Source organism: Pholcus phalangioides, unplaced genomic scaffold, assembly GCF_987345545.1.
Source record: "Pholcus phalangioides strain wild (caught in Gottingen) unplaced genomic scaffold, Ppha-v1.0 ptg000011l_1, whole genome shotgun sequence".
Classification (NCBI taxonomy): Eukaryota; Metazoa; Arthropoda; class Arachnida; order Araneae; family Pholcidae; genus Pholcus; species Pholcus phalangioides.
This window is the reverse complement of record NW_028301604.1, coordinates 55,777,509-55,791,269: the sequence shown is the minus strand read 5'-3', so window position 1 is coordinate 55,791,269 and position 13,761 is coordinate 55,777,509. Positions and strand designations below refer to the sequence as shown.

Below are 13,761 nucleotides of genomic sequence, written 5' to 3'. Positions count from 1 at the left end.
TTTCACACACACCACAAATGAGAAAAATCTCTAATTCTCTAAAAAGAAATTATTCAAGAGGATTCAAATTAAGATATTTTATACGATCAATGAAATACAGTTACAAACATAGTAAAACATGCCCAACTTGACTGAGAAAAATGAAATGATGGTCCGGTACAAGGGAAAGGACGTGTTTGAAGTGCATGTTTGCTTAATTTGGTTTGAAATTTAACGTCTTCGATGTAGCTCATTTTATTGCATACTAGGTTTCACATATGTGTGATCGGGAGATTTTTTTTATTTCTTCTCAATAACTGTTAAACTAAGCTAAAGCAATGAATTTGGTGTCTAAGTACAGTAAAATGACTATGCGCTGCACGATGAAGTACTTTGCGGCGGCCCCGATATTTCCAATAGTTTCCGAGATACGAACTTCAAAAAGTTCTGCAAGGTACTTTATCATTAAGCGATAAGCTGTTTTACTATACCTAGGCACCACATTTGTGGCTGTAGCTGACTCGGTTCACCAATTATTTAATCCGAAACTGACTTAAGTGTTCACACTGTATACTTTGTGATGTCTGATGACGTGGTCTTCCAGCCTTTCAAATCTGTCTCCACCTATGGGGTTGCTTGATTTTTCTAAAATGTTTAAGATCGATCTGTAGAAAATAATAACACATGTAACAACAGAAGTTAGTTCGGAAAAGAAGATACACTTGCCTTAAATGCGGTAATTTTTTTAGTGTTATTGGCTACGTAAATTTCTCTCTTTTTGAGAAAAACTAGCGTTTTAAGCCGGAAGGATTCATTTCAATCATAGTATATAGTATTCTTAGTATCTCGCAGAATTTCCGCTATAAGTTCGGGTATGGGGTGAAAATCCATTAACATTATGAGGAAACAAAAACTAAATTACTTATTAGACTTATTAGATATTATCGTAATCTTAGAATCAGTATTTTTTCCAGCATTCAAGTTTTCCTAGTTCCAAATAATATTTATATATTTCAAGGAAAATAAGAGTTTTTATTTTCATTTGTATTTTTGTTTTTAATCGGCAGCAATATCAGATACATTTTCAACATTAAATGAAGTATTACTTTTATTGACTCGAGTAATGAGGGTTGTACATACTTCCATAAATTATATTTTGGCATCAAACATCAAATAAAAAGTATAAGTTTTGAATGATAGATTTAGACACACACACAGTGCTGAAGTTTCATGTAAAATTTTCTAACAATAAACACCATTAAGGAAAATCATAAATTGTTCTAACAATTCAGCACAATAAGCGTAAATATTGACTGTGCAGAATGCAACCCGAATTCAGTGAGCTGAACAGAAATCACTGAAGTCGAACGGTGTTTTAAATCGAAGGTCATGGTCTTTAGATAAACTGTTAACGTAGTCACAACTGAATAATTGAAGCAGTTATAAAAAAAAAAAAAGAACAAAGCACTTTTCTATCTGCAAAGTCTTTACTTCACTCAGAACTTTCTTAGACAATTCCGGTTGGTGCAACTATAAGGGATTATAAAAACATATAATCAAGGAAATACGAAAACATGAGCTCAGCGTAACCTAAACTAAAACTAACACATTGTAATTAATGAAAAGCTGTAGTTGTTTCTTTATTTACTGCCCTTTTCTTCAGTTTTGTTGTCAGGCTGCACGTTAATCACTTCGATTTGCTTCATAAAACAATCATACCGTTGTGTTGGAGATTAAGAATATACATACAGTTTATAAGAAGCAAAAAACATTTAAAAGAAGCGCATAAAAGGATTTATGAGTATTTCCTTAAAACCTGATTTCTGGTCCAGCACGCTTGATTAGTTTTACTATTTTGTTTGATCTTTTCTTTGTCGTCTTCAATTATAAAAATTCAGTCTATCAGACTGAAGACAAGAACTAGAACGTTCGATATGTTGATAAAAACAAATGCAAAATTGACTCTACGTGAAAAAATGAGTTAAGATCCTCGTGAGACTTTATTTAGATATTGTTGAAACAAAACAAAAACAAAGGCATATACAAATATTAATGCCTGCAGGATATAAATATTAATAATTACTGCAGGAAAAACAGTGTATATCTTTAAATGTGGATATTTGATTTAGCGAAATTAAGTGCATGCTATCGAGATCTGATTCAAATTTTTGACAAAGTTTTTAGTGAAATAGACCCAGTAGAGTTATGGCAGGTTACGCAATACCCTTTACACGATCTCAAATCAGGTAAAAAATAAACGAAAATTCGTGAGATGAAATTTGAGAAAACACAAAATGTTAAAACGTGTTCTCCGAGGGAAAAGCTTCTTTTATTACGTTTAGGTAGGTATTTCTTCATATTTAATGATAGTTAAATGACCGTGAAATGGATTTTTTCCCTTGTCGTTTTTGTATAGAAAGTTTTGAATACAATGAAAAGCAGGTTTTCGGCGGAGTCACGAAAACGTGAGAGAATCGTTTGTGGCTGAGTTGTTTGAAGCACCTCATCGACTTTCTTCAATTAAATGTGTTGATATCAGTATTGTTTATCCGCTTGATTTGTTACTATTATTTTCATTCGCTATAACAATTCATTCTTCGTTTCCATAAAACGGATGTTTTTTTTAAGAACACTGCATATATTGCATGAGAACTTATCTATTCTATAATATAAAATTACTAACTCGAAAAAAGCCTTTTTCTAAGCAACGGAAATCGGTAACGATTTTGGGTGAAGTTTTCATTTACTTCTTAAATATATCGGGAACCGATTGGCCCATCGGAACCAAATTGTGTATATAGTGAGAGGCGTGCCCCCCCCCCCCACATCCTGCAGCAGGGCCTCTAGGCTGGGATGGGCCCTGGGAAAACCAGCTTTTTCACGGGGCCCCTCTGTGGTTAATTTATAGTGTGAAAAATCAAAAAGTGGTAAGAATCGTTCCGGCCCCTGTCAGCCCTGCCCTTGTGGGGCCATGCCGAGAGGTATGTATATTCATAATATACATATATCACCAGTGCTCGCAACACACAGGGTCGGGGTACCGCGTGGCATTGCACATATACCTTCATGGGGAAGTTAAAAGGTTTCATTTCATGGGCCCTTTGACGGATCTCATTGTTTTCTTGCTGCTTTAACATTGAAAACTTTGCAATAGTGGAAGCCGAAGATATATCCAGGGGCCCCCATGCGAATTGGGTCCCGGCTCCTTGATTGGGCGGCCCTGGATTTTATTCGTTGCTAAAATGAACACAAATAAAAAAATTTGGTGGCTCTCACAGGGAGGGTTGTCCAACAAGTGTCCAGGTCACGCCCGCCATGGAAAAGTTGACAGGTTTCATTTCGGAGGTCCTTGGGTGAATCTCAATGATTTTTGTTGTTCAACATTGTAAAATTTGCAACAGCAGAAGCCTGAGATAAATTCAGTTTGGGGCACCCACCAAAAATCTGCGCATTGGGTCCCGGGTAATTGGTTGGAGCCCTGGATTTTATTCGTTGTTAAAATGAATGTAAGTGAAAATTTTTCGTGGTCCAACAGGGCTCCAGTCTGGGGACCCCCATAGAGCAGTTTTCTGAGGGTATACGTGATTAATCACACATTAGCTTTTTTTTTTCTTTATTTTTGTAAAATTCGCCAGTAAGCTGGTGCTTTGACATATCACTTTTCATAGCACTCTGATGAAATGGGACGAAATAAACAAGATATTTTGTGAAGAGAAAAGGGAAGGGGAAGGGGGGGGGGGGGTTAGGCAGCACCTAGTTTAAAATTAAAAAAACAAAAATATATAACCTAAAGCGGTGTTTCTCAACCGCCGGGCCCTGACATCAGTCAAACCGAGACATGAGTGATCCACTGCTTCATTTTTCACCATTTTTTCGTGTGTGTGACCGGGCCTTCCATTCACAAAAGAAGAAATCAACCGGGCCGCGGGCTTCCAAACGTTGAAAACCACTGACCTAAAGTACACATATTAGATTTCATATATAGGCAGGCCTCCTTATACAGGGTGAATAGCTAACAGCACGCATCGTATATTACTGGCGAACCTAGAAGGCATACTTTCAATTAAAAAAATATTCAAACAACGTGTGTACCTCAGATAAATCATTCACGTTGCAAGTTTTATTTTATATAGTTATTAAAATAAAAACATCCTGTCCTCAAAAACCAAATAAAAAAGTTGTTGCCCTCTCTCACCTGAAGCTAACAAAAAAAAAGTCCCACGTTTTAAAGTGCAATATTCGCTGAGATATTTGAATTAGAAAATTCGAAGAAAAGTTGGGAAAACACCTGCATAAATAAGGGGAAAAATATTTTCCGTTAGTTTATACTGTTTTTTTTCCACATCATCTTCGTTTTTTGAATTCAAATATTTCAGCCAATATCACACTGAAAAATGAGAAATTTCAGGAGAGATAGGGAAACAACTTTCTAATTAGGTTTTTGAGGACAGGGTGTCTACATAAAAAGTGAAGTTTTTTTATTTTGATAACTATGTAATCCTTTGCAATATGAATGACTTTTCTGAGGTCCGATTTCTGTCTAATTTGGATACTTTCTGTAATTGGAAGTATGTCTCTGGGACCGAACCGGTAAAAGTGATAATTTTTTTAGTATTTATCAAATGTACCAACGACGCTTGGTTATTATGCATATTCGCCAGTAAAAGTGATAAATTTATCCATCTTGCGATGTATAAGAACCAGTTATTATGTATAATAATCGACTTATCACATTTTTCCGTAACATATACGCATAGAAAAACTTTTCCGCAGCTCTTTCACGTCTTTCTGGTACACTTTAAGTTGAGTTGATTGTATTCAGAAATTTATATATTTGATCTCTATGTGCTACATACCAGTCAATTTCACAAAATTCTACCAATCATGTCCATACATAAGTATACATTTTATTTCAGAGACATTTTTATGGCTAAGAACTTTTTATCAAATATTTAGCTTTTATACCAGTTAAAATATATTTCAATTTTTTGACGCGATTCGAGAAAAAATTTATCAGAGAACACTGTCAGCAGGGCTAGGCTGTGGCAACCGGGGCACTGTCCCTGGGCCCCGGAGCCCAGTGAGGACCCCACAAAAGTTTACACTTGTTTTGCATAATAATAACCCTTTCAAGAGCGGCCTCAGTGAAGTCTGCCCTAGGGCCCCGAGAAGGCACACTACGGCCCTGACTGTCAGTGTAGATTGCTTAGTTTGTTTTTACATGAAAGCAATTCATTTCATTTGCAGAGTTTAAGCTCTTGATTTCCGCATGTGTAGATCTTGTTCAATCATAGACTATACAAGATGTCCCTGAATTCAGGGTTCGAATTTGAGAGCACAGGAGTACACACCATAGGAGTCCATCAATATTCGACATTATGCAGTCGTAAACGCAGTGAGGAAATGAAGGACAGACACAAAGAATGGCGGTCTATGTGCCGGATTAGAGAGTCTACTGTATGTGAATCGATAGCTTTTCAGCTATTGGGGGGGTGGGGGCAAGAACATGATTTTGTCCTGGGGGCCTGGTGCTCTTTAAACGGCCCTCACACAGTGCAGAGTGACATTCATTAGTGCTGAACGGGCTAGAGTGGCAACAAGTTCGAATGGGTGGTAAATTTGGTGGTCAAGAACTACACTAGAAAGAGAGGAGGGCAGCAAAAATTTGAATAACCCATTCAGTGCTTTGACAAGGAGATGCCAGTATCGATTGAGGGACAATTCTAGGTTATGGTGTTTCAGGGAATTTTTATCTAATAGGATTGTTAATAAATGGAATAGCTTACCCCCTGAGATAGTAAATTCTAACACAATTGACACGTTTAAGAAGAAATACGATAAACATGTTGAGGTTAATTGAGAAGCTATCCATACTTAGAATAAGACAATCATAAATATTTTTTGTGTATAATATTTTATCATGTATATGCAGTCTTTGGTTTTATAATTACATTTTTAATAAGGTTGCTGCATTTTAAAAATATATGACATCTCCATATTTTATGGGCATCTTTTTCTCAGCCACCTTGTTGGGCATTTTGCCTGTCGTGGCCTTGTATTTGTAATGAACCCCATTGGCGGAAAAACTATAAATCCGTCTGACGCCGTAGATTAGATTCATGTGGGCCGTCTCTGCGTTCGTAAACTCCTCTATCTGGTGTGCGGTTGACACCAAGAGTACTGAGGGCCAAAGCCAAATGAGAATTTTTTTTGCCATGTTTAAGTCTAAAACTTAGTAAAAAGACCGCGCTTTCGTGGCCGCCCATTCTATGACAAATATTACCTCCAACTTGACAAAGTCTTTCAAAATAATGACCTTATATCTAATTTTGAGACAGATCGGGAGTCATGGGAGGTTTCGGCATGCCCCCCCCTCAAGGCATAGGCGGGTATGGTAAGGCAGTGGAAGGGGCGATAGTCCCCCCCCCGTTCCCCCAAAATTTATATTATTTAAGCCGGGTTTTCCAAGGAGCAGGTTTCAACACCGCGCGCAGCGTAAAAATGCTGATTGGTCAAAAAAACCCGAATTTCAAGTTTTTAACCAATCAGCGTTTTCACGCTGCACACAGCACCGAAATTCTACTCCTGGGAAAACTCGGCTTTCCGGAAAATTCTCCCCTCCCCGTTGACTATGTATCCGTCTACCTCGTTCGAAGAGCCTGTAATCGCTTATGCACCGAGGGTGAGGCTGACGGACTCGTGGGCGGAGATACGGGGGGCATGGGGGGCACCCCCCCCCCCGGCGTCAAAGGCTGATCTAATGTATATGTGTATATATGAATTGACATCATCATCATTGTGCCCTGCACCAGCAATAATGACCGTGCCCCTCCCCAGACTTTCAAGTCTATCTCCACCTATGGACGGACTCCAGTCCTTTTCTTTCATACCGTACCTGGCTTTAGCAGCAAAGTTCGTCAGTTTTAGTCATTGCCCTCCTTGAGGAGCAGGATCATGCCGTTGAGCTTAATAGTACATATCACATACACATACATAACGCATACGCATAAAGTGATTTTTTACGTATACATAAAATTCTGTAATTCCGTATAACACACACGTTGCAGAAAAACAAATATACAGAAATTTGATTAGCGCCGTATGAAACAAAACTTGAAAAGGCTGCTAAGGTAAATGGTTCATATACAGTAAAAACCTCTCTTTTGCGGACACTCGCGGGACAAAAAGAATCGTCCGTAAAAAAGGGGGTTAGTAACTCCTGTTGAATTTTTTTTATTATGATTGTCGCTTTTGGGTAAAAAAACAGGGTAGCATGAGACAAGTCCGTAGCGAGGGGGGGGGGGGTGTCTGCCCTCCCCCCCCTACCCCCCCCCCTCCCACTCGAAATGTAAGAAAATGACCGAAAAAAGGGAAAAAGATGGCCAATCGATTGTTCTATCACTTTGGTTCCCCCGAACGACATTTCTGGCTACGGGCCTGGCCTGAGGTGAGATTTGACAGCAGTGGCGACATCTACAAAAACAGACAAAAAGGACAAATTTCACTAAGCGGCTGATCGCTTGACAATAAATAGCATAAAATGATTTTATCAGAGTAATTCTTGTTTATAACATTGCTAACCATTCCATTAAATTTTTCCATGAGGTAAAATAGTCAGGGCCGCAACTAGAAACGAAAGTTTACTCTGTCACCCGGGAGCAGTATTCATTTTGGCTTCCCTTCCGTAATTTTTGACGGAAAAAGAGTAAATCAAGTGCCCGGGGCACGAGACACCTCCCCCCTCCCATCTTTAGTTGCGGCCCTGAAAATAGTTGAACAGTTTCGAAGCATGAAGGCCAATTTCTCTCTCTCTCTTGCTGTAAAATATACGCATTTACGCAAAAATTCTGTAACGCAGGCTTTCTTACGCAGTGCACGGGCACTTGGGGGGTCCTTTAGAGATTTCAGGGAGATCTGTGAGCTTCGATTAGAAAACAGTTAACTCATTATTTTCACATTGTTATATATTGAATATTATTTTGCAAAGGGGTCTGTGGCATTCATTTTATTGGCACGAAGGTTCCGGGGAACGCAAAAAGGTTAAGGAACCCCCTGCTCTAATAGAAATGAAAATGCATATACGTACGGCAATAATAAATGCTTATAAAAAGCTTTGAACAGTTATAGTGTTTGTTAAATGTTATGTTTTTTTCTCCTCATAGGAGATGGATATATTATGTTTTTCGGAAAGACGCGCATCAGTAGACTGTGACGATGTATTGAAATTCCATTCATTGTGAGAGCATGACTTGAAAGTGTGATCAAGAACAAAAAAATACAGTGCCAACATATGCCAGTTCATTTAGCCTTCAAGTAAGAATAAAAAATATAGTAATTTGTTTGTGTATAGTATTATTAATGTATCACAGGGCCGTAGCTAGAAATTTCTTTCGGATCGGGGAAGGATAAATGGTGTTACCGTGGAAGGACCAAACTGATAGATTGAGCCATATTATTCAAAATACAGAGTGAACGCTTAAGTCCCTTTTCCGCAAGTTACTGGATAACCGTTGATCCCAGAAGCATACTTCCAAATAGAGAAAAAGTATCCAAATAACCCGTAGACTTCATATACGCCATTCATATTGTAAGGGGTTGTATAGTTATTAAAATGAAAAATGAAAAACTTTTTATTTGGTCACCCTGTCCTGAAAAACCCAGAAAAAGGTCGTTAGAAAGTCGTTGCTTTGTCTCTCCTGAGGCCAATAAAAATACTCAACGTTTCTAAGTGTAATATTCGCTGAGATATTTGGATTCAAAAATAACTGAAAATGAGGGAAAGAACTGCAAATAACCTAACGAAAAGCTCATTCTATGCTTCTTTCTCCTTATTTTCAGTGATTTTGGAATCCAAATATCTCAGCGAATATTGCACTTAGAAACGTGGAATTTTTCTTTTTGTTGTCCTCAGGAGAGACACAACAACAACTTCTCAATTAGGTTTTTAGGATAGGGAAACCAAATAAAGAGTATATATATTTTTTAAAATTTAATAACAAATTATATATATGATAATACATAATATGATATATGCTGTTATTTTAGGTTGCTGTATTTTAGTTATATTTGACATCCATATTTTTTATGGGCAACTTTTTTCAGCTACCACACTCGGCAATTTGCCTGTTGTGGCCTTTATGTTTGTATTTTTATTTGTATAATTATTCAACCCGTTCCAATATGAATGACGTATCTGGAATATACAAGTTATTTAAATACTTTTTCTTAATTGGAAGTATGCATAGTATGCATGTAAGATCGACGGTTCGCCAGTTATTTGCGGCCAAGGGAGTTATCTCCCTGTATACAGGAATTGTTCGGGTAGGAAGCTCAGGCTCCTCACAAAGATCCTTGTGGAGCTCAAGCAGGCTAAGCCCCATATGTTCCGGCACCCAAGGTCCTCAATTATTTTTTTTCTGAGTTGAGAGCACTATTCATTCCCAGCATCAGAAGAAGCTCATTCTTGTGATATTCTAGTTATGTACGCTAAATTCAAAACCAATTAAATGCTTGTTTTTGGAGGCAACTTATAAGCATGAAATCAAAGGCAAGCACTAAGCACTATTGCTTTTGCTAGTAATAGACTGAAAGTGTCTGGTGTAAAGGATGTTAAAATTTCAATTCATATCCTCATCTTTTTAAATTGTAAAATAAACGTAAAAAAATGAAGAAAAACGATACAAGCAAAATTGAAAACAGTGAATGAGTTGATCTTTTTAAGTTCTTGCATTCAGTTTAGTAATTATGAATTTCAATCATAACATTACCGAAAAGTACTGTACGCTACAACGATACTCGATATAAAGATTAATTCTTCTAAAACAATATTTTTTTCAAATCTTGTTTGGAATTGCCTATGGTCTAATGTTAAACTCTTTTTGATACGACGACGGTATCATTTGCTACGATAAACCCCCAGCTGGCTCGGTTCCTTTCCGCGTACCCCCACCCCCGAATCCTCCAGGGATCACCCATTACAGATTGAAAAAACTTCTCAAAAAAAAAAGTATATGTTGAATTATAAATGGTCTATTTTTCATTTTGAAGTTTTGTTTTTTTGAAGAAATAAAATAAATTAACACAAAGATTGGAAAAAAAATTATGTGATATTTGGAACTGTGTGTGTGTGTGTGTATTGAAAAATTAGGCTCCAAAGCGGATAAATACTATCCGGAGCTACATTCACAGTTTGCTTCTATATTTATTTTTTATGTAAGTATGCGAAGAAAAAGCGCGTTCAACATGCTCCGTGCTAGTAAACGGCAACAAAAACATTATGGCTTTTCTAGAAAGTTCACTGCATTCGTCACCGCAACGAGCCCAAAAACTGACTAGGTTCGCCATTCCGCTATTGAAGAAGATCTTCAGAGTGGTATCTGATGCGAGCTCTAGCAATTTCTCCTTTTCTGCAATCGACAACGAAGCCACAGTTCAAAAGACTCTTCCTTGAAAGGATTAGATATTCCACCGATCATCCGAGTTATTTTTAATATGTAATATTTTTCAAACAAAGATATTAATCGTTCCATGTGTGTGCTCAGTTATCTCATCACCGACTGTTACATTTCTCTCGGCTTGTGACAAGAAATCGTGAAATGTTTCGAACACTTCATGTTGTCCTTTTTCAATGCACTTTGCTCAAAAATCAAAATTTTGTTTATGGATTCAATTTTGTCGACAACTTGAAAAATGCTACAATTTTTTTGAGGTGAAAGATTGAGTTTATTAATCTGGTAGAAAATATCACTGAGATATGCAAGGCTCTGTAACCATTCAAAATCTAGTCAACTTCCGATTCCGCACGGATGCAGCTTTTAGCCACTTATCCATAGCGTAAATCACGTGAATAGTAGGTAGTTGGTAGAAAAATTGACATAGAGAGAGAGAGAAGGATTGTAGGAATAACACGCACACGCCTCAATGCAAACACCCGCAACAAAAGTTTAGCACACAACACGAATTAATTTATTCTTTATTTTTATGCACGCTCAGCATGCGTCAAAAATCAAATCTAAAATACCGAGGAAGAGTGAACCGCGAGAAAGGAGAGCACCAATCCTCATTATTGGAGGATTATATTCCCTATTATTGGAGGTTGGCCGCGCGGACGGGAGGAGGGCAGACCGATCCTTCCAGTGGACGCAACCCCTCTTTCATCGAAGATTTTATTGATAGGGAGGTCAATATTAAAACTCACAATATTAGTAACAACCTCTACCTACTTTTTAAAATTCGTTTTAATATTTTTTAATTATTTTGTTCTCTTTTTTTAGCTGGGTGGCCGCCGTTGCCATTTTCTTTTCGCGTACCCCCAAACGGCCTCTCTGGTACCCCCACTTGGGAATCGCTGCTCTATAGCAATATTTTTGAGGTTATTTCGAAAACCGCTACACAGTGATATTTTTATATGTCACTCAAAAAATCATCTTCAATATATTTTTAAATTCCTCACCAGAGTTTGTACTTTTGAGATTGTTTAATAACATCGGTATTTTGCACCATACCGTATTTTGGACGAGTGTTAATCAAATTGCCGTAAAGCTACTTTCTGGTGTGGTACATGAGAGTGCTGTGCGGGGAAACTACTTTGCAGGGTGAAACAACTAACTGAATTTTATTCTTCAGCTACAGTATTAAATAGAATTTATTGTTGCGAATAAATACTTATCAATGCATTTTATCGTAGTACTAACAACGCCGAATTAGAAGAGATGCCAACAACATAAATTTGGTGGCGACTGATGATAATGTTACCCTTCTCGTTAAAAAGGTACCTCTCTACGACGATTTTTTTTCTTGGTCCGCAGAGTATCGTTATATCGAGGTTTCACTGCGTTTAAAATAATACACAGTATTTGCTTGAAAATATTATTCAAAATATTTCAATAACTTTTCGTTATCCGAAATTATTATTATTATTATTATTTTATTTTTTTTGTTTCTTGCAGGCTCATCAAATATGTTTAAACAACTTTATAAAGAGCATCTTACTCTTCAGAAAGCATTTTGTAATTTATATTATCATCGCTCTGATATTCAAAACCATAACCATAAAGTAAGTACGGTATACAGCCGTATGATAAAATTTTTGGATTATTGGTCATTTTGTTATCACTTTCATCTCAAATCAATGATATGACCTAAAAAAAATCTTTCGTCTATTTATTTGATTCTAAGTTTTATTCAGAAAAATATATATTTTTTAATGTTTTTAAAATTTTTAGAATGTCTTCGACGTGTTAGAAGAAAATAAGAAAATAGAAGCAACTGTCAATCGTCTACAATCAAAAGTACGTAACAAATCAAGTTCAAGTAATGCGTTTTGAATTCAGTCAGATCATTTTCATTTTCATCGTTTCGTTATTTATGCTGGGTTGAGATTATAATATAAAAGTTATATTACAGTTTTTTTTTCGTATTTTAGAGGTTTTTCTAAGCATGGAATTTTTATTATGGCAAGTTTATTTATTAAAATATAATTTTAATGGGAATATGTGTGTGTTTATATTTATATGCACGCAAGAAAAATTTTAACCCTTAAATACGTAGCTTTGCATATGTGCAAAGGGTAATTTAAACGTTTATTACTGCAGCCAGTTTGAAGATAAAAATTCCAAAACCGCCTTTGCACATGAGGTGAGGTCATATTTTTTCTTTTCATATTTTGAATTTGCTGATGCATGTCCCATTTCCCCACAACTCCGTTTGTTGCAGAGCACATGTGGCTGTGATTACACTAATTTGTTAAAATCTTTGCATTTCTTTTTTTTACCTTGAAGTTTGCAATCCGAATTTTTTTCTTACTATAGTTTGAAACACGAAGAAGGTAGTTAGGCTTATATATTTTAAAATAATAACCTCAATACATTTATGTTATGGGTGATTTTTGAGGCTTTGCACGTTTTCAATGAAGGCCCTGTATAAGCAGTAGAATTCGAAATAAAAAAAATTTGCAATGTTTTTTCCGGCTTACGTGTTACTTTTACACAGTTTCACATTAACTGTGAAAAAAATTATCAATTCGAAAAAAAATGAGCATTTAAAGGTTAAGCTGATTTAGTGCCATGGTTAGAAAACTGTTAAGAAACAACGAAGAAAAGATGGACAATCTATTCAAAAATCGAAAAAAAGAACAAATGATTTTTTATTAAATCATAAAAAATTACAATTGAAATCGAACTTTATGATTAAACTAATGTAAAAATGTATGTTCTAATAAATTTTCTGGAAGTACCTAATTTTTCAAATGATATTGATTACGATTTTCCTTTTACGTAGGTAATACAACTAGAAAATGAATTGTGTAAAGAAAAAGAAAAATGCGAGCTTTTGGAGTTTTGTTTTCTTGAACTTGAAAATCAAAATCAGACAAAGGTAATTTGTGCAGTTTTGAGCTGGCATATTTTGATATGAAGTTTTTCTTGTAATAAAAAATGTCATTACCTCACGAGTAAAAAAAAATGAAAATACATGAATAAAATAGGCGATTTCGTGCCTGCTTTCAAGATGTATACGGATAAACACTTCAATCGAACGTCATAAAAAAACCAGATAGGATGAAAAGGCATAAGGATGCCCACAACTGGGTATAAAAATTTATTTGGTCACAAGAAGTAAGCGTGCATTTTGGCGCCCGTCCTCCATAATGTTGAAGGAGTGGCTTTGCCAGAGGTGCAACCACAGTAGTAGGTTTGAACACCTCTAGAATTTATTCAAACTCTAAAATTTTTGCATAAAGCTCAAATATACATACTTACTCTGACGGTAGCTATCTTAATACAT

General features: G+C 36.3%; 1 protein-coding gene across 2 annotated transcripts in view; it reads left to right on the top strand.

Annotated features, from left to right (window-relative positions):
• Nucleotides 1–13,761, top strand: part of LOC149080596 (uncharacterized) — a 79,047-nt gene that overhangs the window by 30,243 nt on the left and 35,043 nt on the right. Inside the window, exons 2-6 of one of the 2 annotated variants that reach the window (XM_089239738.1) lie at nt 8,142–8,292; nt 11,666–11,749; nt 11,928–12,034; nt 12,204–12,269; nt 13,258–13,353. In XM_089239738.1, the coding sequence (XP_089095864.1) occupies nt 11,939–12,034; nt 12,204–12,269; nt 13,258–13,353 (258 nt within the window). In that variant the 5' untranslated portion in view covers nt 8,142–8,292; nt 11,666–11,749; nt 11,928–11,938. The remainder of the gene's footprint in view (nt 1–8,141; nt 8,293–11,665; nt 11,750–11,927; nt 12,035–12,203; nt 12,270–13,257; nt 13,354–13,761) is intronic. The other variant, XM_089239737.1, reaches the window with a different exon arrangement.